This window comes from Ranitomeya variabilis, chromosome 1 (genome assembly GCF_051348905.1).
Source record: "Ranitomeya variabilis isolate aRanVar5 chromosome 1, aRanVar5.hap1, whole genome shotgun sequence".
Taxonomy (NCBI): domain Eukaryota; kingdom Metazoa; phylum Chordata; class Amphibia; order Anura; family Dendrobatidae; genus Ranitomeya; species Ranitomeya variabilis.
Window position 1 is genome coordinate 995113218 of NC_135232.1, and position 25183 is coordinate 995138400.

At 42.0% G+C, this 25183-nt stretch overlaps 1 protein-coding gene across 1 annotated transcript in view; it reads right to left on the bottom strand.

Annotated features, from left to right (window-relative positions):
- The window catches only part of DDX60 (DExD/H-box helicase 60), a 288318-nt gene that overhangs the window by 28629 nt on the left and 234506 nt on the right, over window positions 1-25183 (bottom strand). Inside the window, exons 30-33 of the mRNA XM_077279474.1 lie at window positions 15865-15969; window positions 14766-14966; window positions 12445-12549; window positions 10401-10542 (exon numbers count right to left, since the gene is read on the bottom strand). Coding sequence (XP_077135589.1) covers window positions 10401-10542; window positions 12445-12549; window positions 14766-14966; window positions 15865-15969 — 553 coding nt within the window. The remainder of the gene's footprint in view (window positions 1-10400; window positions 10543-12444; window positions 12550-14765; window positions 14967-15864; window positions 15970-25183) is intronic.

Below are 25183 nucleotides of genomic sequence, written 5' to 3' on the forward strand. Positions count from 1 at the left end.
GGAAATAAAGTCTATAGGGGATTTATACGTGACGCCACCTGTGGTGTTTGGAAATGGACTCTGCTTAAGGGGACCGCTGGGGCTGATGGTGACGCAGCTGGGATGGTTCTGCTCCCCACAGGGGAATCGGGGCCCCAGGGCGACCGGTATAGTTGGTAAGGGATTGTAGACGATGGGGTGCAGGACTGAGGATGCGAGAAATGACTGGAGGACACAAGGACTGCAGTTACCTTTACTTGTTATTTGCAGGTGCAGTCCGGGGCACGGGTTACAGGTGATGATTGGGGTCCACCTAGCCAGGTGGGTTTGGAGGCCTTTCTTCTGTGCCATTCTGTAAATGTCTTGCTCCCCGAAGCTCTGCACAAGATCCTCTCCTGCATGTTGCTTCTAACCTGTATGGCAGACAGCGTGAGACTATCTCGAGCACTGCCTTTTCACTGGCAGCCCCGGCTCTTGATCTGCTGCGGTGCCTCCAGGTGTTCAGTGTAGCCAGGGAGCTTGCAGCTCCCTGCCCTCCAGATTCGGCTGTCGGGGCGTACAGCACCCACACAGCCAAGGACTCTGGCATCCTCTTTTGCTATTGCTCTGTCCTGGGGTCACCTCTGACGCAGCTGTCAGTCCCCAGCGCCCTTGTCTCTGCTCCTATCTCCTCAGACTCCACACTAAGACTCTCTAACCCCACCTCCAGGCCAGAACTAATAGGGAAGCTCCACTGAAACCGGGTGTTAGAGCTCCCCATTCTGGTCTGAAGTCAGGAAGGTGTTGGATGCTGGTATTACCTGGTAAGGGGACCCCTCCTTGCTTCCAGGCATGACATCACCCCCTGTGAGGGAGGCAATGCCACTGTGGCATCCAGACTCCTGGGTGGCCACACATGTGACAAAAATCTCCTGTATTCTTCAAATGTCTGGCCTGTGGAAGCCTATTAATTAAAAAAAAACATCCAAGACCGGCTATGTTTTGGGCAAATCAACATTAAGTCTACCAAAAGCATGCAGAGAAACATGTTGTGGTCTAATGAGATCAAGGTTGAACAGTGAGGCATGGTGGAGGCATGGAACTTGGACTTTAGTTAAAGTGGAGAGAATTATGATGTGTTCCAAAATGTATTCAATTTTGCAACAAAACCTTCAGGTCTCTGCTAAAAAGATGAATAAGAAATGGAATTTTAATAAGTTTTTTTTTTATCACATGTATTCACTTGGCTGATGCTAAGATTTTAATATAGACAACCTCTTCTAGTTCTGTACCATGTTTTAAATGTATCCATGTTTATCTCAAGGGTATGCACTATAGGCAAATGATAACCTGTTTTTAACAAGAGTGAACGCAGACAGAAGAGGCACTGATGTAAGAACAATATATCGGCCCTTTGCAGTTCAATTGCTAATCATAATGCATAATTCCACTTTCTTTTGAAATGGAAGTAGCCCCCCCTTACCTTTTGGGCCCATGTGCGGCACAATGGGTTGCACCAACTGTATGTTCTCCCCTGTTTTCTATTGATTGTGTTTCATTTTTCAATTGTGGTTGATAGATTTTTCTTTTGACTATGCAACATTATCCCCATAAGGGTTGTCTGGCATATATAAAGGATTTCATACTGACTCTAAAATGTGCAATTCGATTATTGTGAAATGTTCTGCTTGTGTTCGGCTATTTTCAAACTCTTGGCGCTGATCTCATGGCCGCTCCATATGCAAATTAACAAACAGATAATCACATGCCGACCGCAAACAGTGTGAAAATAGTCAAATCCTAACAGTATCCTAATACTATATCTGAATCTATTTGTGAGAGAAAATAAAGTTTCCAAAAGTTTTTACAAAAGGTAGTGTGCGAAATGTCCACACTATGGTAACTTTGTATATTATTCAGATTTTGTTAACAAAACATGCTGTTTGATGAAATAGGCAAAACTAAGAGGACAACTAGCAATTTCTAAATCAAATGCTTTTTTCTGACATCTGGGTATGTTCCTTTATGTATGCAGTAAGCTCTGTACAGTTCCTGTACATATGGGTGAGTTCACATATGTATTTAGTAAGCTTGCTTCTGTCTCTGCTAGAGATGAGCTGATCGATCAACAGTGGATCTAGTTTGAGTTGAATTCCTGAAAATTTGAGGTTTCACGGAAATTCAAACATTTTGAGATTCGATATGGGGTTTAAAAAAGGAAAAGAAAAAACTTGCCCTGTACCATTTCCTACATTGTTGCGGCATCGAAGAGTGGACTAATGCCATTTTGAGTTGCTGCTTGGACTTTCTCATGATGCCATGCAGCTATAACATCATACGGATGATCATACCTTGTACAGTGGTGGTTACTACCTGGGGCATCAGAGATCAGCAGTTGAGCAGAGTTTGTACAGCTGAGTTATTTTCAAACTCCAGAGCCAATGGAAAAGTCTCTCTCTTTTGCAGAGTATAATCACTTCTGTTCAATGGATTCCTCTCTCTGTCTCTCTCTACTGTAGAGTGTAACCTCTGATGATCAGCGGGGTTCTCTCTATCTTTGGTAAAGTATAAGTTCTTATGATCAGTGGGGTCCTCTCTTTTTCCTGTAAAGTGTAAGCTCTTATAGTCAGCAGGGCTTTTTCTCTCCTGCAGAGTGTAAGCTCTTATAATTAACGAGTTGTCTTTCTCTCCAATAGAATGTAAGCTCCTATATTCAGCGGTGTCCTCTCTCCCCTATAGAGTGAAAGCTCAGTGAGGCTCTCTCTCTTCCCCAAGTGTATTTCCAAGCAATTATAAGATGTTCAGTATTGAAGTTCGCACAAATTTATTTGCTGCAAATCAATGGTTGAAGTGGGCGAATTCGACTTTCAAAAGATCCACTTATCTGTAGTTCCAGCATCTATGCAGTAAAATTGGTTTTGTTCCCAAATCTATGTAGGAAGCTTGGTTTTATTTTTGTATATATGTAGTAAGCTAGATTCTGTCCCTACATCTATGTAGTAAGCTTGGTTTACTTCCCTAATTTATGTAGTCTACTGATGAGTAAAAGGGTAACAATGTTTTGAACTTTTAACTTTCAGGCTCCATATCTCAACATCCACTATTGCTTCGTTAGAGTACCATCATTTTATAGGCAATCGTCTTGGCTATCTCATACATAAATTTGACTTGAGGGCATATGATTAGTAATGCAGATTCTTGTCATGTCACTGCATTGTTACTGCTTTGCTCCTGATGGTGTAAAAAAATCTTTTTCTTCCTGTATAATACAAAATACAACCTGTTTTCACATAATAGTTTAGTGTGTTATGTTGATTTCCAAACGAAAGGTCACTGGTTCGAATCAAGGGGCAGCCATGAAGATGATTTCCCAAGAAAAGAGAAATCGCATCATCCAGCTCATCGATAGCAGTATTTCAGCCAAGAAAATTGACAACTGCATCATGTGAGTGCCATGAGTTTTAAAAATAGGAAATGACATCCATCCATCCATTCAAAAGCCAAGAGGTGGATGTCGAGGCAAAATATCGGAGGCAAGTTGGCTCATAACAAGGTCTTTTAGTTCTGGCATGACAAATATGGCAGTGGAGGTGGCTCGTATGCTTCATAATAATGAGATCACAAACACCCATGCAAGCACGTTTGGTATTGTTGTCATCTCAATGTAGAATGCTTGGTTTTGTTCCCGTATCTATGTAGTATGCTTGGTTCTGTTCCAGCATAAAGTAAAATTGATTTTGTAATTCTGTTCCTGTATTTATGTAGTATACTTGATCCTATTCCAGTATCTACTATATAAAGTGTCAGTTTTAACTGACTTTTTAACTTTAAAAGTGTAAAACTAGTGTTAGGGGTCGAGTTCCCGCCTCTGCACAGGGGGAATCTCGGGTCATCTCCTCTGCGGTCTCCCATTCTTCGCCTGCCGCAGTGGAGCCTGCTCAGCGGAGATGTTGGTCCCAGTGTTTCAGTCTGACTCTGTGCAAAGGGTTACTGCTGCTTTTCCAGCTTCTGCCATTGAAGCCAGTGCTGGGCAGTGGCGAGCAGATACTTTTGGGACTAAGTCCTGCTTTTCCCCTTCTGAGCATGCCAAGGGTAAGATCTCTCATTGGAGATCGAGGGTCACATGCTTAGATACTGCTGCAAAACCCATTAGTTCTCCAGGAAGGTCCTGAAGTTGCTCAGGCTCTGTGGCAGCCTCTCATTGGTCCTTCTAGGAAAGTCCTGTACTTGCTGCAGCTATAAAAGGTTCGCATGGCTGCACAGCTAGTATCAAATCTAAGTTATGTGCTTTGCGCCAGTGTGGTTACGTGTATATGTGTTCAGGGACCCGGCTGAAATAAGCCCCTAAAATACCGGCACCTCCGGTAAGGAGATTGTATGATTGCCTCTTTGATTGCGTAACCACAAACTGCTATCTGCTCTGCAGTTGCTGTGTACTCCTGTGAGGTTAACAGGACACAGTGCTTTCTTTAGGCGACTCTGTGAAGCAACAGAGATCGCTTCTACCGCCATATAGGGCCGCCATTTGCCAGCAGCAGGTTCTCTCCTGCACGGAGGACCCCAGGCTGTGAACGCACCAAATAACATCTCTCTATTTACTCGGTGCGTTCCGCCAGCCTTAACAACAAGTCTGTACCTTAGATCATGTATTGCTATTAGTAGTTTAGTGTATTATCATACAGGAAAAATTCCATATTAAGCCATGGAGTGCTCTTCATTCTGCTTTTCCTATATTCCTTATAGAAATACAAAAAATGAACTAAAGCTGCATGTCATTGGAAAAAAATAATGTTTAATTTTCACAGTTCAATTTTAATAAATTCTATGAAACACTCCTAGGTTTAAAAAAATAAAAAGCTTCAATGTAAAAATCACAAGATTACCAATTTTGTTTTTTTTTTTAAGAAAGATCATGATATGAAAAAAATGCCAAAATAAAAAAAAGAAATGTAACATAAAACCTTGAATTTAACAAAAGTTAATTTTGTGATAAAACGTTCCTTTTAATAAATGTTCTTCCTATTGTTGGCCATGTCCCTCTATGCACCATAATTTGCAATTTTTGTGAAGCCCTTAAAAGATTACATGTGGGTTTCTGAACACACCTTTCTGTTTTAGAGAAAAAAAACTGCTAAAAAGGAGGAACTACATTAATTGCGCCAGCCAAAGTATTTCGGAATGTTGTATAACTTTTTATATGGTGAATAAGCTTTATTTATCTGAGACCACTGATGCCTTCAAAAGGACATTCATAACCATTTACATGTTTAACCCCTTCCCGACCTTTGACGCCACGTAGGCGTCATGAAAGTCGGTACCAATCCGACCTGTGATCCCTATGTGGCGTCATGGAAAGATCGCGTTCCTGCAGATCGGGTGAAAGGGTTAACTCCATTTTCACCCGATCTGCAGAAACAGGGGGAGTGGTACATCAGCCCAGGGGGGGTGGCTTCACCCCCCCGTGGCTACGATCGCTCTGATTGGCTGTTGAAAGTGAAACAGCCAATCAGAGCGATTTGTAATATTTCACCTATGAAAATGGTGAAATATTACAATCCAGCCATGGCCGATGCTGCAATAGCATCTGCCATGGCTGGAGACCCCGATCTGCCCCCCCCCCACCGCCACCGATCGCCCCCCCAGTCGTCCTTTCTGCCCCGATCTCTGTTCCGCTCCCCTCCTCCCTCCTGTCCGCTCCCCCGGTCCTCCTGTCCGCTCCCCCGGTCCTCTGATCCCCCCCCCGTGTTCCAATCCCACCCCCCCATACTTACCTAGCTTCGATGTCCCTCCCGGTGTCCGGCTGTCTTCTCCATGGGCGCCGCCATCTTGGAAAATGGCCAGCCGGCAGATTCGCTAAAAGTACATTTTGATCGCTGTGATAGGTTCTATCGCAGCGATCAAAATAAAAGAATAATAAATAAACCCCCCCCTTTATCACCCCCATAGGTAGGGACAATAATAAAATAAAGAAAATATTTTTTTTTCTTTTTCCACTAGGGATAGGGTTAGAAATAGGGTTAGAACTAGGGGTAGGGTTACGGGTAGGGTTAGGGTTATGGGATGTGCACACAGAGCGGATTTGGCCGCGGATCCGCAGCGGGTTGGCCGTGGATCTGTAGCGGATTGGCCGCTGCGAATTCGTAGCAGTTTTCCATCAGGTTTACAGTACCATGAACACCTATGGAAAACCAAATCCGCTGTGCCCATGGTGCGGAAAATTCCGTGCAGAAACGCTGCTTTGTATTTTCCGCAGCATGTCAATTCTTTCTGCGGATTCCGCAGCGTTTTACACCTTTTCCTCAATAGGAATCCGCAGGTGAAATCCGCACAAAAAAACACTGGAAATCCGCTGTAAATCCGCAGGTAAAACGCAGTGCCTTTTACCTGCAGATTTTTCAAAAATCGTGCGGAAAAATCTCACACGAATCCGCAACGTGGGCACATAGCCTTAGGGCTAGGGTTGGAATTAGAGTTAGGGTTGGAATTAGGGCTAGGGTTGGAAATAGGGTTAAGATTAGGCTTGTGGTTAGGGTTACGGATAGGGTTAGGGGTGTGTTGGGGTTACAGTTGTGGTTAGGGTTGGGATTAGGGTTAGGGTTGGGATTAGGGTTAGGATTAGGGTTAGGGTTGGAATTAGGGTTACGGGTGTGTTGGGGTTAGGGTTGTGGTTAGGGTTGTGATTAGGGTTATGGCTACAGTTGGGATTAGGATTAGGGGTGTGTTGGGGTTAGTGTTGAAGTTAGAATTGAGGGGTTTCCACTGTTTAGGCACATCAGGGGTCTCCAAACGCAACATGGCGCCACCATTGATTCCAGCCAATCTTGCGTTCAAAAAGTCAAATGGTGCTCCCTCCCAAGCCCCTACGTGCGCCCAAACAGTGGTTTACCCCCACATATGGGGTACCAGCGTACTCAGGACAAACTGGGCAACAACGGTTGGGGTCCAATTTCTCCTGTTACCTTTGCAAAAAAAAAAATTACTTGCTAAAACATAATTTTTGAGGAAAGAACAATTATTTTTTATTTTCACGGCTCTGCGTTATAAACTTCTGTGAAGCACTTGGTGGTTGAAAGTGCTCACCACACATCTAGATAAGTTCCTTGGGGGGTTTAGTTTCCAAAATGGGGTCACTTGTGGGGTGTTTCTACTGTTTAGGCACATCAGGGGCTCTGCAAATGCAACGTGATGCACACAGACCATTCCATCAAAGTCTGCATTTCAAATGTCACTACTTCCCTTCCGAGCCCTGACGTGTGCCCAAACAGTGGTTTACCCACACATATGGGGTATCAGCGTACTCAGGAGAAACTGGACAACAACTATTGGGGTCAAATTTCTCCTGTTACTCTTGCAAAAATAAAAAATTCTGGGCTAAAAAAATATTTTTGAGGAAAGGAAACACATTTATTATTTTCACGGCTCTGCGTTATAAACTTCTGTGAAGCACTTGGGGGTTCAAAGTGCTCACCACACATGTAGATAAGTTCCCTTGGGGGTCTAGTTTCCAAAATGGAGTCACTTGTGGGGAGTTCCTACTGTTTAGGCACATCAGGGGCTCTGCAAACGCAACCTGATGCCCGCAGAGCATTCCATCAAAGTCTGCATTTCAAAACGTCACTACTTCCCTTCCGAACCCCGACGTGTGCCAAAACAGTGGTTTACCCCCACATATGGGGTATCAGCGTACTCAGGAGAAACTGGACAACAACTTTTGGGGTCCAATTTCTCCTGTTACCCTTGGAAAATAAAAAATTGTGGGCTAAAAAATCATTTTTGAGAAAAGAAAAATTATTTTTTATTTTCATGGCTCTGCGTTATAAACTTCTGTGAAGCACTTGGGGGTTTAAAGAGCTCACCACACTTCTACATTAGTTCCTTGGGAGGTCTAGTTTCCAAAATGGGGGTCACTTGTGCGGGAGCTCCAATGTTTAGGCACACAGGGGCTCTCCAAACGCGACATGGTGTCCACTAATGATTGGAGCTAATTTTCCATTCAAAAAGCCAAATGGCGTGCCTTCCCTTCCGAGCCCTGCCGTGCGCCCAAACAGTGGTTTACCCCCACATATGGGGTATCGTCGTACTCAGGACAAACTGGACAACAACATTAGGGGTCCAATTTCTCCTATTACCCTTGGGAAAATAAAAAATTCTGGGCTAAAAATCATTTTTGAGGAAAGAAAAATTATTTTTTATTTTCACGGCTCTGCGTTATAAACTTCTGTGAAGCACCTGGGGGTTTTAAGTGCTCACTATGCATCTAGATAAGTTCCTTGGGGGGTCTAGTTTCCAAAATGGGGTCACTTGTAGGGGAGCTCCAATGTTTAGGCACACAGGGGCTCTCCAAACGCGACATGGTGTCTGCTAACGATTGGAGCTAATTTTCCATTCAAAAAGTCAAATGGCACGCCTCCCCTTCCGAGCCTTGCCGTGCACCCAAACAGTGGTTTACCCCCACATATGAGGTATCGGCGTACTCAGGAGAAATTGCCCAACAAATCTTAGGATCCATTTTATCCTGTTGCCCATGTGAAAATGAAAAAATTGAGGCTAAAAGAAATTTTGTGTGAAAAAAAAGTACTTTTTCATTTTTACAGATCAATTTGTGAAGCACCTGAGGGTTTAAAGTGCTCACTATGCTTCTAGATAAGTTCCTTGGGGGGTCTAGTTTCCAAAATGGGGTCAATTGTGGGGGAGCTCCAATGTTTAGGCACACAGGGGCTCTCCAAATGTGACATGGTGTCCGCTAGCGATGGAGATAATTTTTCATTCAAAAAGTCAAATGGCGCTCCTTCCCTTCCGAGCCTTACCATGTGCTCAAGTAGTGGTTTACCCCCACATGTGAGGTATTGGTGTACTCAGGAGAAATTGCCCAACAAATCTTAGGATCCATTTTATCCTGTTGCCCATGTGAAAATGAAAAAATTGAGGCTAAAAGAAATTTTGTGTGAAAAAAAAGTACTTTTTCATTTTTACAGATCAATTTGTGAAGCACCTGAGGGTTTAAAGTGCTCACTATGCTTCTAGATAAGTTCCTTGGGGGGTCTAGTTTCCAAAATGGGGTCAATTGTGGGGGAGCTCCAATGTTTAGGCACACAGGGGCTCTCCAAATGTGACATGGTGTCCGCTAGCGATGGAGATAATTTTTCATTCAAAAAGTCAAATGGCGCTCCTTCCCTTCCGAGCCTTACCATGTGCTCAAGTAGTGGTTTACCCCCACATGTGAGGTATTGGTGTACTCAGGAGAAATTGTCCAACAAATTTTAGGATCCATTTTATCCTGTTGCCCATGTGAAAATGAAAAAATTGAGGCTAAAATAATTTTTTTGTGAAAAAAAAGTACTGTTTTATTTTTACGGATCAATTTGTGAAGCACCTGGGGGTTTAAAGTGCTCACTATGCTTCTAGATAAGTTCCTTGGGGGGTCTAGTTTCCAAAATGGGGTCACTTGTGGGGGAGCTCCAATGTTTAGGCACACGGGGGCTCTCCAAACGCGACATGGTGTCCGCTAAAGATTGAAGCCAATTTTTCATTCAAAAAGTCAAATGGCGCTCCTTTCCTTCCAAGCCCTGCCGTGTGCCCAAACAGTGGTTTACCCCCACATATGAGGTATCAGCGTACTCAGGACAAATTGGACAACATTGTTCGTGGTCCAGTTTCTCCTTTTACCCTTGGGAAAATAAAAAAATTGTTGCGAAAAGATCATTTTTGTGACTAAAAAGTTAAATGTTCATTTTTTACTTCCATGTTGCTTCTGCTGCTGTGAAACACCTGAAGGGTTAATAAACTTCTTGAATGTGGTTTTGAGCACCTTGAGGGGTGCAGTTTTTAGAATGGTGTCACTTTTGGGTATTTTCAGCCATATAGAACCCTCAAACTGACTTCAAATGTGAGGTGGTCCCTAAAAAAAATGGTTTTGTAAATTTTGTTGTAAAAATGAGAAATCACTGGTCAAATTTTAACCCTTATAACTTCCTAGCAAAAAAAAAATTTGTTTCCAAAATTGTGCTGATGTAAAGTAGACATGTGGGAAATGTTATTTATTAACTATTTTGTGTCATATAACTCTCTGGTTTAACAGAATAAAAATTCAAAATGTGAAAATTGCGAAATTTTCAAAATTTTTGCCAAATTTCCGTTTTTTTCACAAATAAACTCAGAAATTATCGACCTAAATTTACCACTAACATGAAGCCCAATATGTCACGAAAAAACAGTCTCAGAATCGCTAGGATCCGTTGAAGCGTTCCTGAGTTATTACCTCATAAAGGGACACTGGTCAGAATTGCAAAAAACGGCAAGGTCCATAAGGCCAAAATAGGCTGGGTCATGAAGGGGTTAATTTTTAGTTTGGAGATGCCATGGAATTATTCCATACTTCCATATTCTGCTTATGAAAACATAAGCATATATATTTTTTTATAATTAGACAATGTAAGAAATACCTTCTGAAGTTGGTTTGCACAGTTGATGAAACAAGCCTTTTTCTAGAAAGCGGACAAACACAAAATTTGATGGTTCATGGTAATGTAAGTGAGTAACAAGTCCTGTAAATGCAATGGGATCACAATCTTCATTCAAGTATCCCTACAAGAAACAAATACAATGTACAGGATGATATTGTAAGTATAAGTCTTTTAAAAATAACTTTAGGTAAAAAAGCATGAGTCATTATAAAAAAAATCAAAAATTTCCCAAGCTGGGTATTTCAAGATGGGACTAGCACGCCTCTAATATATTGGGAATTTCTTCTGCACAAATGCTGCAGGTTTGCCACATATATCACACTTTGCATTAAAGGTGAATATTGCAAAATCTGAAGCATAAATTGACAAGGACTGAAAATCCACATCACGGGTCAATTTACGCTGTAGATTTTATAGGTAACATATGCATGAGATTTGGTAAAATATGATTCACAATGCTGCTTTTGTAATAAAGTGCAGATTTTCAATCCAGAAAAATTGCAGCAAATCAACCCATGTGAACATACCCCAGAGGGGATTACTAGTGCAACTCCAGAATTATTTGCATTTGCTAAAAAAAATCATATAAACGAACAATGCACAGGAATCACATTTTTTATCAAAATCTTTGGAAATCTGCTTTTATTTACAACACAATCAACATTGCAATTTTTTTAACCCCTTCGCCCCGGGCCATTTTCCATTTTTTCGTTTTCATTTTTTGCTCCCCTTCTTCCCAGAGCGGTAACCTTTTTTATTTTCTGTCAATATGGCAGCGTGAGGGCTTGTTTTTTTTGGGCCGAGTTATACTTTTGAAAGACTCCATTGATTTTACCATATAATGTACTGGTAAATTGGGAAAAAATGAAATCCACTGTCATGTGCTGATGCGGGCTCAGAGCCGGAGCTCGCATCCAAGGGGGAGACAAGAGATATGACATATATATATACTTCATATGTCGCGAAGGGGTTAAAAGAACTTAGTTTTTTTCCCCCCCATGACTTAGCATGGCACTACTGCGACAAACTTGCATCCAGGAAGAAAAATACGCCATATTGAATGAAAGAGGCAGTGGGTGTCAAACAAAATTCACCACATAGAGTGACTGTACAAGAAACCATGCGAGAATGTATAGTCACTTTTCAACCCTTTGCTGGAGAGTCACGCTAATTAACTTTATCGTTTTAAAAAATGCCTGCTTACAGTATGTATGATTCCTATGGTTTATTTGTCACTATAATGTATTGCATTTATCTGTATGACAGTGCCTTAGCCTGTGCAATATTTTTATAGAATACACCAACATAAAATGTATAGAAAAAAATAAGAAACGTGTTTTTTTTCATATTTTCTTTGAAAAAAAATTCCAGCCCTAAAATACCATTTAAATAATTCTGCTCTTTCCAGTTATTTTTATATATCGGACATGCTTTTTTATTTTATTTTTTATTTTATCTGGGACAGGATTAGAAATAGAAGTTTAACTAGCAGTGGTTTTCTTCTTTTCTTAATATACTTATTTTTTATGTGTTGTGTGCATTTTACGCAGTGTGTTACCCATAAGGTCATAAAAGACAATACATCTTCTTATATTACTAATTTCCCAATAATATTAGTCACAGTTACAGGACACATTCAGCCTCCTGTCTGCATTACATAACTGATCTGGGTCTGCCAAGACACAGAAATACTGGCAAAACACGATTGTTAAGATGGGAGAAGTAAGCACTGTTAGTGCTTCCTAAAGTTTATACACAGCTATGTTCAGTGTTGTGTATGGAAAGAAAGGCAAAGATGGTATTATTCCATCTCTGCCTTCTCATTAGGAAGTCTGGCTATGTCTGACAGCCAACTTCTTGCTTCAGCAGCTGCAGACACTCTGTTGAAAAACATCACTTCAAAGTCATATGCCCACCATTTCAACATTTGAAGACATTGGGTTTTCCACAATTAGTTAACTTATCCCTTCACATTAGGCTTTATAAAAATACAGCAGTAATGCACAATGTACATAATACATACCTCACAGAGAAGAAATTGCAGTGAGAATATGCAGTACAGTTTTAGCATCTGTGCTTCTTGTGGCTTTTTGAATGACATAAGAGGATGCATCAAAATTGATAAAACCTAAGTTCAGAAACATAGTTTAACTGGTTAATGACCCATGACGTACATTTTTGTCACAGGTTCTTCAGCAAAGTATGAAGTTGGTAAAGTAGCTATGGCTGCTTCGTACACAGTAGATGCTGGCTGTGTTGCATAGCTGGCCTCTGCCCGTAACTTCAGTGAATACGATGACTAGTCGGGTGGGTATCCTGTGACTTCTCTTTGTCACACCTCACTTGACGATCAGAAACTAAGCTAACACGCTGCTAAGACTATAAATATTTTCCATATCACTCCTTGGTTTGTGAGCAGTGGACTGTATGACACCATTTGCAGTAACTGTAAGTTTGTGAAAGTGCAATATACGAACAATAAGAGAGTATATATTCAGTATGGCTCACTAAGGGGAGTTTTATAATAAAAAAAAATATTTAAGAAATAAAAAGAAAAATTGGGACATATTTATGAATAATGGATAAGTCTAAGAAAGTGTAAGCTGTTTGATAAATCTGGTGCATATTTAGGCTGACTAGTGTAAGGGCCCGTTTACCCTGGCCAGTGCAGCTGGTAAACAATTGCCAATTGCCTACATGTCTCTTGATCGACGGTCGTTTAACAGACTGTTAAGACAGGCTGTGAGCACTTACATTGTTCTTAGAATCAGAATGGTCAGTAATAGATTGTTCTGTGCTCTCAGGCTATCATTGTTCTTGCTTAGTACATGTCTTGCTTATACAGGACATGTTCTACTGAAAACGATGATTTTGTAAGAAAGCCAAAAGATAATTTCACCTCACGATTGAGCATTTTGCTAGTTCTATGGGTAATCGACACTCCATTTACACTGCATGAATATTAGGAAACAAGCGTTCCTAGAATAATTGTGCACAGTAAATGCAAGTTTATCCTGCTTATATTTGGGGCTGGTTTCTGCCAGAAATTTGCTCCAATGTTTGACTTATTTTTGTTTGTTTTTTTAACTCTTTCAGCAAAGTTATTGTGCCTTTCTTTGGGTAGCTTTAGGGGTCACTTACCATTGCTATCTACTCTGGAAAACAACTGTGCGGGTTAGAGGGTGGACTCAGCTGCAGGCCAAGTTCTGGTTTCCAGGAGACATCCAAAAACGAGTCTCCAAGCACCTGCTAACATACGCAAAGCATCAGCACACTGTGACTAATAAATATATGAACCCCAATATTGCTGCAAATGATAAAAACTTAAAAGGCACTTAGTTTTTTTTAAATTAAAGCCATCCAACCACGTCAAGGTGACCTTTTAATATGAATGATCCCTATCCACTATATGTCTTACCTCTTCATGTGCCATGTCAATGGGGAATGAAAAAGAAAACAGGCATAGTTCGCAATAAAAACTTTATGTGGTAAAGATGAGGCTTTTACATTTTAATGTTGGCAGCAATATTGGAGTTCATGTATTCATTAATCGCAGTGAGCTGACACATTGTCTATGCATATGTTTGTATATTGGCCACACAGCGTATTTCTGCACCTGTAAATTAATTTAATACTAAAAGTATGTGGGTATATTTTTCTTTTTTGTGTAGTCTAAGCACCTGCTAAATCGGTATTATGGTATTACATTATATTATGTTGTCTTTTCTTTCGGTATTATGGTATTGCGTTACAATATGTTGTCTTTTCTCTTTTCCTTTCATAAAAAAAAAAAGTAAGAGGAAAAGTATTTATAATATTCATGACCTTAAAGAATCTTTTAAGGAACTGGTCATGTTTGCGATATTATCTTATTTGCAGGCAGAATAAAATGGCGCCGGTGGAGTTGATCAGATTGATAAACATTTTTGTGGGAAAAGTTTCAGTGAGACTTGCATCTTATTTATTGAAATCCCTGGTGTTTATATGCATATGAGTCAAGGGGGTGGTCCTGTTCAATGATTGTCAGTATGAATGTGCATGCAGAGAAAAGTGTCATTCACTAGTAGGGCCACACTCTGAACTCATATGCATACAGACACCATGGATTTTAATGAATAAAGTACAAGTTATACTGAATCTTTTCCAACAAACCTGTGTATCCTTCTGCTCAGCTTCTCCTTCTCTGTATAATGTTGTCCACACAACAGACTGCATGTCCATAACAGGTTTAAAAACAGAATATATTTTAGATGACAACTGAAGAATAATGAGAATGAGTTATGCTAAAAAAGACTTTGAATGGTATATCAATTGAAGAGACAAATCCCTGAAACATAGACTTACCTTGGCATTTGCATCTTTTTTGTCATCTGCTTTGGCTGCAAGTAACATTAATCTGAGAATGAAGGAAACACTTAGAGGAAATTGCCCTTTTAATTGAGGAACATTGGACTTCAAGAGCTTTTTCACCTTAGGCATTGGGATATTGAAAAAATAGACATTTCCCACTAGGTCATGGCCTCTTCTTCCAGCCCTTCCTGCCATCTAAAGAGGGAACAGTTCCGGTACAAACAATTTCTTACTTTGAAATGAATTATGTAACCTCAAGTTCTTGGAAAACAACTAGCATCTCAATAGCATTATCTTGTTGTTTATGGTATCTTGGTCATCAATTTAATAACATAAAACTACTAAAAGACCCTGAGACAAACTAAGTCCTGAATGATTGTAGAATGGCCTACTTTATAGTATAACACAGTCAAAAATGATTTCCTTACTCTGTTGCTTTTTCTTACTAGCCATTTGCTTGGCGCTGACAAATCCATGACAGTACCTTGTTATGGAACATATCTCATTTGTACATTTACTTTGCACTATAGATCAGTGAATTGGTTCAAATTGAATTTGTGCAAAATTTTAGGAATTTGGTGAAAACATCAGATTGAAACTAATTTTTGATTTGCCTCAGGAAATTGCCAAAAATAGCCAAAGAAGACTCTCGACATTAGGCACAGCCAGGAGGGCTTTCACATCACATAATACAGCACAGTTAATCAGTAGGGACAGTCATTCTGCTGTGCTTTACTTTCTTTTCAGGGCAATTTATACACATGGCAATTGGAGGCTTTGTAGTACTTGTGATTTGCATTGAATCAAATTTTGGGGAAAATATTGGCATAGCTGGTGATTTTGAATGTCAAAAGATTCACTCATCTCTACTTTGCATAATTTTATAAATAATCAATACCCCTCCCCAAAATATACATCCCTAATTTGCATCATATTTCAAAGCTCGATTTTGCCCATCTGACATATTAGATTATTACAAAATACAGTAAGTATCCTATGTATTGATCCACTAGAAATTATCCAACTATGGCACTAGTATCAGTAGTAAAATTCTCCTGACTGATTCACTTTCAAAAACAAATTGAGTAAATACCTGTCTGTAGTTCAGGGCATCTAGATACAGAGAGTCTTGTAGGAAAACCACAGATTTGCATGGCATGTTGATTCCCAGAGCAAGTGAGCTGGTGGATGACACAACCTGAAAATAATCACATTTCTAATCAATATAGCTAATACTAGCAAATGCTTACCTGAAATAAATGTATAAATTTACAATTCATTCCAGTAAGGTTTGTCAGAATCAGGGCCGGCATCACTACATGATGCACCCAGGTAAGTGCCGGGCCCCTGAGCAAGTAGGGGTCCCACTCACCGCCGGGGACACCTGGCCCCCATCATGCTGTAAACTGTTTGAAATGTCCCAGGGCAGGGGGCTTGATAATGCCACTACAGCACACCCTCTGCACTGAGCGGTGCAGAGGGCTAAGAGATGCTGAGGAGATCAGAGCTCTCCATACCAGAGCGGCAGCCAGCAATGAACGAGGAGAGGTGAGTATTTGATTATTTATTATATAGGTATGGATCATTTTATGGGGCCCATTCTGTATTGAGAATTATATGGGGCCCATTATTCTGTATTGAGCATTATATGGGGCCCATAATTCTGTATGGAGCATTATATGGGGCCCATTATTCTGTATGGAGCATTATATGTGGCCCATTACTCTATATGGGACAATATATGGCGTACATTATTCTGTATGGAGCATTATATGGGGCCCATTATTCTGTATGGAGCATTATATGGGGCCCATTCTGTATGGAGCATTATATGGGGCCCATTATTCTGTATGGAGCATTATAGGCGGCCAATTATTTTGTATGGGACAATATATGGCGTTCATTATTCTGTATGGAGCATTATATGGGGCCCATTATTCTGTATGTACTATAAAAAGCAGATTTCACATGAATGACAAATGGGGAAAAAAGTGTGAACCTACAATTAAACAGGCCTTGCGTTGCATGGATCTATAGTACGGTACCCATAATAGAGAATAAAAAATGCGGCATGTTCCATCAGTTGCTATATTATAAATATATTAATATATTATTTCTTATAAGTATTACGGTACTTCTTAGGGAGGATAATTTTGGAAGGGTTACCATATGTTGGCACACAGAGCGCCTTCCATTACAGAGTAGGAAGCTGTATGGACATCCAGCACATGAGCCCTAATTTTGTTGTACAGAACCAATGATCAATACTGAAAAGCAAACCAACATCCAAATATCTGAGGGCAAACAAAGCTATTTGGAAGTGAGACCATGTTTTACAATGGCAAAAAACACTGCCACTTACCTCTGGACGAGTGGAAATTTGTTATATGGAGTGATGAATCACACTTCTCTGTCTGGCAATCTGATAGACGAGTCTGGGTTTGGTGAATACCAGGAGAACTTTACTTTTCTGACTGTATTTTTCCAACTGTAAATTTGGTGGAGGAGTAATAATGCTATGATGTTGTTTTTTCAGGGTTTGACCTAGGCCCCTAAGTTCTAGTTCAGGGAAATCTAAAGGCTTCACTACGCCAACCTAATTTGAGCAAAGTTTGGGATGGTCCTTTTCTGTTCCAGCATGACTGTGCCCCATGCATCAAGCAAGAACCATAAAGGCATGGTTGGGGAAGTTTATTGTGGAAGAACTTGACTCGCCACTTGGAACCTGACCTCAATCCTATCAAACACTTTTGGGATGTACTACAATGGAGATTATGAGCCAGCCCTTCTCTTGTCTGATCTCACATATGCTTTTCTGGTTAACAGGGCAAAAATTCCCACAGACATATTACAAAACCTTGTTGAAAACCTTCCAAGAGTGGAAGCTGTTATAGCTGCATTAGTGTCTGACAACACAAATGCTCTTCTGGATGACATGGAAAATATTTCCATGAATTACAAAATCTTGCAAGATTTTATAGATACAGAGTGGGGACTAGCTCCATATTAATGCCTATAGATATCATAAAAGTTCTTGTAGGTGCAATGTGTATGTGTCCCAATACTTTTGATACTTTTGTCTATATAGTGTATCAACTGTAAACTATCATTCAATTTCAAATTATCCTCAATTGAAAGTAAATAATTGAAATCACAGGCTAATCCAATTTTGTGTGAATTTCATCACAGTAACTAATAATGTGATTCAGTAGTTGGTATGGCCCATGTGACTGTATGCATTTCCAACAATGTCCTGATGAAACAGCAAATGGAGTCATTGGGTACTTCCCACCTAGACCTGGATTCTGGCATCATTTGGCTTCTGCACATACAATGGTGCTGCTTGGCAGTGTTGAATGAACTTATAATGCCCCAACTGTTTTAAATTGGGTTCAGGTCCGAGGAATGTAAAGGGCATCAATGCTTTTATCATTTAGGACCTGTCTAAACATGATGGTCTCATAATGTGTGGTATTTTCCACACCAGGAGGATCCGAGTGCCTATTTAATCAGCGTAAAGTCTGACAATGAGTTTAAGGATTTCATCCAAGTAACTAACGGCAGTCATTGTTCCATTGACTAACACATGGAATTTTTTCAAGCTGCCAAGGATAGGCCTCCCAGACCATCATCAACCCACCACCGAGTTGGTCATGCTGGACGATGTTGCATAACATTCACAATTGCAGATCCAGACTTTTTAACATCTACCTCAGTATGCTACTTGCTCCCATATCTGAAGAAAGCAGGGTTCCGTTGGCAGACCTATTAATTCTAGTATTCTCTGGCAAATGTCAATCAAGCTGTATGGTGCTGGACTGTGAGAACAGGTCCCAGCACAGGATGTCAATACCTCATGTTACCCTCATCGAGTCTGTCTCTGACTAGTTAGAAACATGCACACCGATAGCTCGCCAAAGTCATTTTATAGGGCTTGAACACTGCTCCTTCTGTTCCTTTTAGTACAAAGGAGCAGATATTCGTACAGTTGTACTCAAAAGTTTAAATACCCCGGCAGAATTTTTGCTTTCTTGGCCTTTTTTTCAGAGAATATGAATAACACCAAAACTTTTCCTCCACTCTTGGTTAGTGGTTGGATGCAGCTATTTATCCCATCCACACGGCCCATGTTGTTAGTGCACACAGGCGGAGACACATTCACCTCGAAAGCCACCCTGCAAATTTCACCGGTTGGGATGTCCCAGCTGTTGCGAGCTACAATCAGGGCCACTGCCTTCAGAGTATCAGTGTGCACATCAGGCACAGGTCACATCTAGCTCCGCCGTTTCTAGATTGGAGTTGCTCCTGTGAGGCATGACTATGAGGAAATAGCCAATATATAAGGTAATCTAATATATAAGGCGAGATCCGATATAGGAGGTAATATAAACCCATATATGGGGAAACATCCAATATATGAGGTAAAATAATCTGATGTATGAGGTGAGATCCAATATACTAGGGAATATCTCATATATGAGGTAATAATCTCAAAGATGAGGAAATTGCCAATATATGAGGTTATTTAATCTACTATATGAGGCGAGATCCCATATATGAGGTAATATAATCCAATGTATGAGGGAATAGCCAATATACAGTGCCTTGCGAAAGTATTCGGCCCCCTTGAACTTTTCACACATATCATGCTTCAAACATAAAGATACCAAATGTAAATTTTAGGTGAAGAATCAACAACAAGTGGAACATAATTGTGAAGTTGAACGAAATGTATTGGTTATTTTAAATTTTTGTGGAAATTCAAAAACTGAAAAGTGGGGCGTGCAATATTATTCAGCCCCTTTAACGTATAATAATAATCTTTATTTTTTATATAGCACTAACATATTCCACAGCGATTTACAGTTTTCACACATTATCACCGCTGTCCCCGATGGGGGCTGTGACGGGGTGTACGGCAGATCAGGAAGGGACAACAGGCCGAGGGACAATCCAACGAGATTTATTAAAGCAGGGAGCATACAACATCAAATATCCATAATGTCCTTCAAATCCACGAGAAGTCCACAATAAGTCCAAGTAAAGAAACAGATCTGGAGGTGCTTTCCAGTAATCCCGCACCCGATAAACGAAACAATAGTCCTTCCACGAGTCCAACAGAACAGATTCGGGGGCACCTCCCGATAATCCTTGTGCCAGCTAACAAAGCAATAGTCCACACGAGTCCAAGGGATCCGAAAACAATCTCACGAACGACGAGATATGTGTTCAGCTCAAGTCTCGCCCCATTCGCTTCCGCAGTCACAGATGGACGTGGGGTCTTGCCTCAGCTAAGAATCCCCACTCCTTCTCCTTTAAGGATCAACTCACATCTGATCTCAAAAATAAGAATGGATTGTCTGAGCTCCTGGGATCCGCCCACGAAGGGGGTAGGGGTCACACCTTCTATTCAATGGTTGGGTCCACCAGAAGATTCTAGACTAGTCGGCTCCGCTTAGTCTATCTAGTATGTACATTTGACTAGCCACCTGCTGTGAGGAAGAATGGCTATTCTTTCACTAGTGGTGTTGACAAAGCTTAATTACATTATAGCTTAGGGCTGCAAGTATTGGGGGAAGGAGACATATTGTTACAGGTGAACTCCCAGCACAAGAAAATACATAAATTACAGCTAATAGAAACCAGAGAACAGTTACATACATCAAATGGCATATTATTCAAATACAGGACAGGGCAAAAGTACATATCATGACAATCCCTTCCCCTCCCAATTTGTGTACGTACTAGGGACCTCTACAGGTCGCTGGTTAAGTACACACAGGCAGAGCGTAACTTACATGTGGCTTCATGCAGCCACGAATTGGCATCGTAGCTCTCCCACATCATTGCCCAGGAGAACATCTGCAGGCAGACCACCCATCACCCCAACCACACATCGCCTGACCCCAAAACCAAAGTTCAGATCCACAGTGGCTGTGGGAATAGTCCTCCATTGTCCACCAGCCAGTTCAATGACAATCCCAGGTCCTCTATGGATTGCCTCAGGCCGAACCACTCGGGGATCAGCCAGTGTGAGGAAAGCCCCTGAGTCACCAAATCCAATAAGTCTCTGTCCATCCAGCACAACCTCCTGCAAGTGCTTACCTCGATGAGCAGAAGTCGTCATAGCTGCGGGTCGCACACCATAAACTCCTAGTGGTGCAACATGGGTGGGTGAGGCACTAGGCCAGTCCTCACGTAGTGGTGACACGTCTTCCTCCATGGCACTTGGCTGTACATAATTAATAATACGACTGGGTACAGGATCAATCCTCATTTGAACAATGTCACACAGACTGCAATAATGCAAGATCAATGTATGACACTAAAACATTGCCTATTTTGCCAACTCTGTGACTGGGGTGAAAAAGTCATTGGAGATCCATGACTTGTTCATTTTGATGAAAATTAGGCAGTTTACACTTTCAGGAGTCAAATGGATGATCTTATCCATCAGGACACCACCAGCAGCACTGAAGACATGTTCTGAGAGAACGCTGGCTGTTACGCATGACAAAAAGGCGTGGCAAGCGATCTCAGGCCACTCTTCCATTTTTGAAGACCAAAATGCAAAAAGATCCAAACCCCCAGATGGCACTGATATTGAGCTCCAGATACTCCTGCACCATCCTCTCCAGTCGTTCACAACGTGTCAGACTTGTACTCTGTTGTGCCAACTGGTCTAAAAAATGTGTGAAATCACTCACAGAAATTGCTTATGCCACTAACGCTGCTGCTAATATTTTTGCTATGACGTCTTGACATTCCCAGGGTTGAACGTCTAGAACTGAGATGCACATTATGTGCCTCACTGCTGTCTTGGGGAAAACCACTCTTACGGTTGTCTACAAGTGTGTTTCAATACTCCAGCGCGATTTTCCTTTACCAGTGGGGGAAGCATCTGGCTAAATTTACTCTTGTACAGTGGATTTAACAGAGTGGCAACCCAGTAGCCAGCACTATTTCTAACACACAGAATTTGGGCATCATGTTGAAGATAGTGCAACAAGAAGGAATGTAGGGCACTTCCATGAGGTCCAAGTCCATGGTGTGTTGGTGGCAGGGTAAAACTTAAGGTTGCTTCCTCGATCCCCTCTTTCCAACCATGGACAACAGAGAGGGGATCATTATCCTCTTCATCTTCTGAGTGTTACACATCCAACACCTTGTCTGTTATGGTTCTCAATGGCAAGAGAACATAGCCCAGCATACATCGGAACTAGCTCTTGGAAGGATGGAAACTTAAACTGACCATGAACTAAACCTGCCGCACAACTAACAGTAGCCGGGTAGCGTAGCCTGCGTTTTATCCCTAGACGCCCAGCGCCGGCCGGAGGACTAACTAATCCTGGCAGAGGAAAATATAGTCCTGGCTCACCTCTAGAGAAATTTCCCCGAAAGGCAGACAGAGGCCCCCACATATATTGGCGGTGATTTAAGATGAAAATGACAAACGTAGTATGAAAATAGGTTTAGCAAAATCGAGGTCCGCTTACTAGATAGCAGGAAGACAGAAAGGGTACTTTCATGGTCAGCTGAAAACCCTATCAATACACCATCCTGAAATTACTTTAAGACTCTAGTATTAACTCATAACATCAGAGTGGCAATTTCAGATCACAAGAGCTTTCCAGACACAGAAACGAAACTGCAGCTGTGAACTGGAACAAAATGCAAAAAACAAACAAGGACAAAAGTCCGACTTAGCTGGAAGTTGTCAGGTAGCAGGAACATGCACAGAAAGGCTTCTGATTACAATGTTGACCGGCATGGAAGTGACAGAGGAGCAAGGTTAAATAGCGACTCCCACATCCTGATGGGAACAGGTGAACAGAGGGGATGATGCACACAAGTTCAATTCCACCAGTGGCCACCGGGGGAGCCCAAAATCCAATTTCACAACAGTACCCCCCCCTCAAGGAGGGGGCACCGAACCCTCACCAGAACCACCAGGGCGATCAGGATGAGCCCTATGAAAGGCACGGACCAGATCGGAGGCATGAACATCAGAGGCAGTCACCCAAGAATTATCCTCCTGACCGTATCCCTTCCATTTGACCAGATACTGGAGTTTCCGTCTGGAAACACGGGAGTCCAAGATTTTTTCCACAACGTACTCCAACTCGCCCTCAACCAACACCGGAGCAGGAGGCTCAACGGAAGGCACAACCGGTACCTCATACCTGCGCAACAATGACCGATGAAAAACATTATGAATAGAAAAAGATGCAGGGAGGTCCAAACGGAAGGACACAGGGTTAAGAATCTCCAATATCTTGTACGGGCCGATGAACCGAGGCTTAAACTTAGGAGAAGAAACCCTCATAGGGACAAAACGAGAAGACAACCACACCAAGTCCCCGACACAAAGCCGAGGACCAACCCGACGCCGGCGGTTGGCAAAAAGCTGAGTCTTCTCCTGGGACAACTTCAAATTGTCCACCACCTGCCCCCAAATCTGATGCAACCTCTCCACCACAGCATCCACTCCAGGACAATCTGAAGATTCCACCTGACCGGAGGAAAATCGAGGATGAAACCCCGAATTACAGAAAAAAGGAGACACCAAGGTGGCAGAGCTGCCCCGATTATTGAGGGCAAACTCCGCTAAAGGCAAAAAAGCAACCCAATCATCCTGATCTGCAGACACAAAACACCTCAAATATGTCTCCAAAGTCTGATTCGTCCGCTCGGTCTGGCCATTAGTCTGAGGATGGAAAGCAGACGAGAAAGACAAATCTATGCCCATCCTAGCACAGAATGCCCGCCAAAATCTAGACACGAATTGGGTTCCTCTGTCAGAAACGATATTCTCCGGAATACCATGCAAACGAACCACATTTTGAAAAAACAGAGGAACCAACTCGGAAGAAGAAGGCAACTTAGGCAGGGGAACCAAATGGACCATCTTAGAGAAACGGTCACACACCACCCAGATGACAGACATCTTCTGAGAAACAGGAAGATCCGAAATAAAATCCATCGAGATGTGCGTCCAAGGCCTCTTCGGGATAGGCAAGGGCAACAACAATCCACTAGCCCGAGAACAACAAGGCTTGGCCCGAGCACAAACGTCACAAGACTGCACAAAGCCTCGTACATCTCGTGACAGGGAAGGCCACCAGAAGGACCTTGCCACCAAATCCCTGGTACCAAAGATTCCAGGATGACCTGCCAACGCAGAAGAATGAACCTCAGAAATGACTTTACTGGTCCAATCATCAGGAACAAACAGTCTACCAGGTGGGCAACGATCAGGTCTATCCGCCTGAAAATCCTGCAAGGCCCGCCGCAGGTCTGGAGAAACGGCAGACAATATCACTCCATCCTTAAGGATACCTGTAGGTTCAGAATTACCAGGGGAGTCAGGCTCAAAACTCCTAGAAAGGGCATCCGCCTTAACATTCTTAGAACCCGGTAGGTATGACACCACAAAATTAAACCGAGAGAAAAACAACGACCAGCGCGCCTGTCTAGGATTCAGGCGTCTGGCGGACTCAAGATAAATTAAATTTTTGTGGTCGGTCAATACCACCACCTGATGTCTAGCCCCCTCAAGCCAATGACGCCACTCCTCAAAAGCCCACTTCATGGCCAAAAGCTCCCGATTCCCAATATCATAATTCCGCTCGGCGGGCGAAAATTTACGAGAAAAAAAAGCACAAGGTTTCATCACGGAGCAGTCGGAACTTCTTTGCGACAAAACCGCCCCAGCTCCGATTTCAGAAGCGTCGACCTCAACCTGAAAAGGAAGAGCAACATCAGGCTGACGCAACACAGGGGCGGAAGAAAAGCGGCGCTTAAGTTCCCGAAAGGCCTCCACAGCAGCAGGGGACCAATCAGCAACATCAGCACCCTTCTTAGTCAAATCAGTCAATGGTTTAACAACATCAGAAAAACCAGCAATAAATCGACGATAAAAGTTAGCAAAGCCCAAAAATTTCTGAAGACTCTTAAGAGAAGAGGGTTGCGTCCAATCACAAATAGCCCGAACCTTGACAGGATCCATCTCGATGGAAGAGGGGGAAAAAATGTATCCCAAGAAGGAAATCTTTTGAACCCCAAAAACGCACTTAGAACCCTTCACACACAAGGAATTAGACCGCAAAACCTGAAAAACCCTCCTGACCTGCTGGACATGAGAGTCCCAGTCATCCGAAAAAATCAGAATATCATCCAGATACACGATCATAAATTTATCCAAATAATCACGGAAAATGTCATGCATAAAGGACTGAAAGACTGAAGGGGCATTTGAAAGGCCAAAAGGCATCACCAAATACTCAAAGTGGCCCTCGGGCGTATTAAATGCGGTTTTCCACTCATCCCCCTGCTTAATTCGCACCAAATTATACGCCCCATGGAGATCTATCTTAGAGAACCACTTGGCCCCCTTTATGCGAGCAAACAAA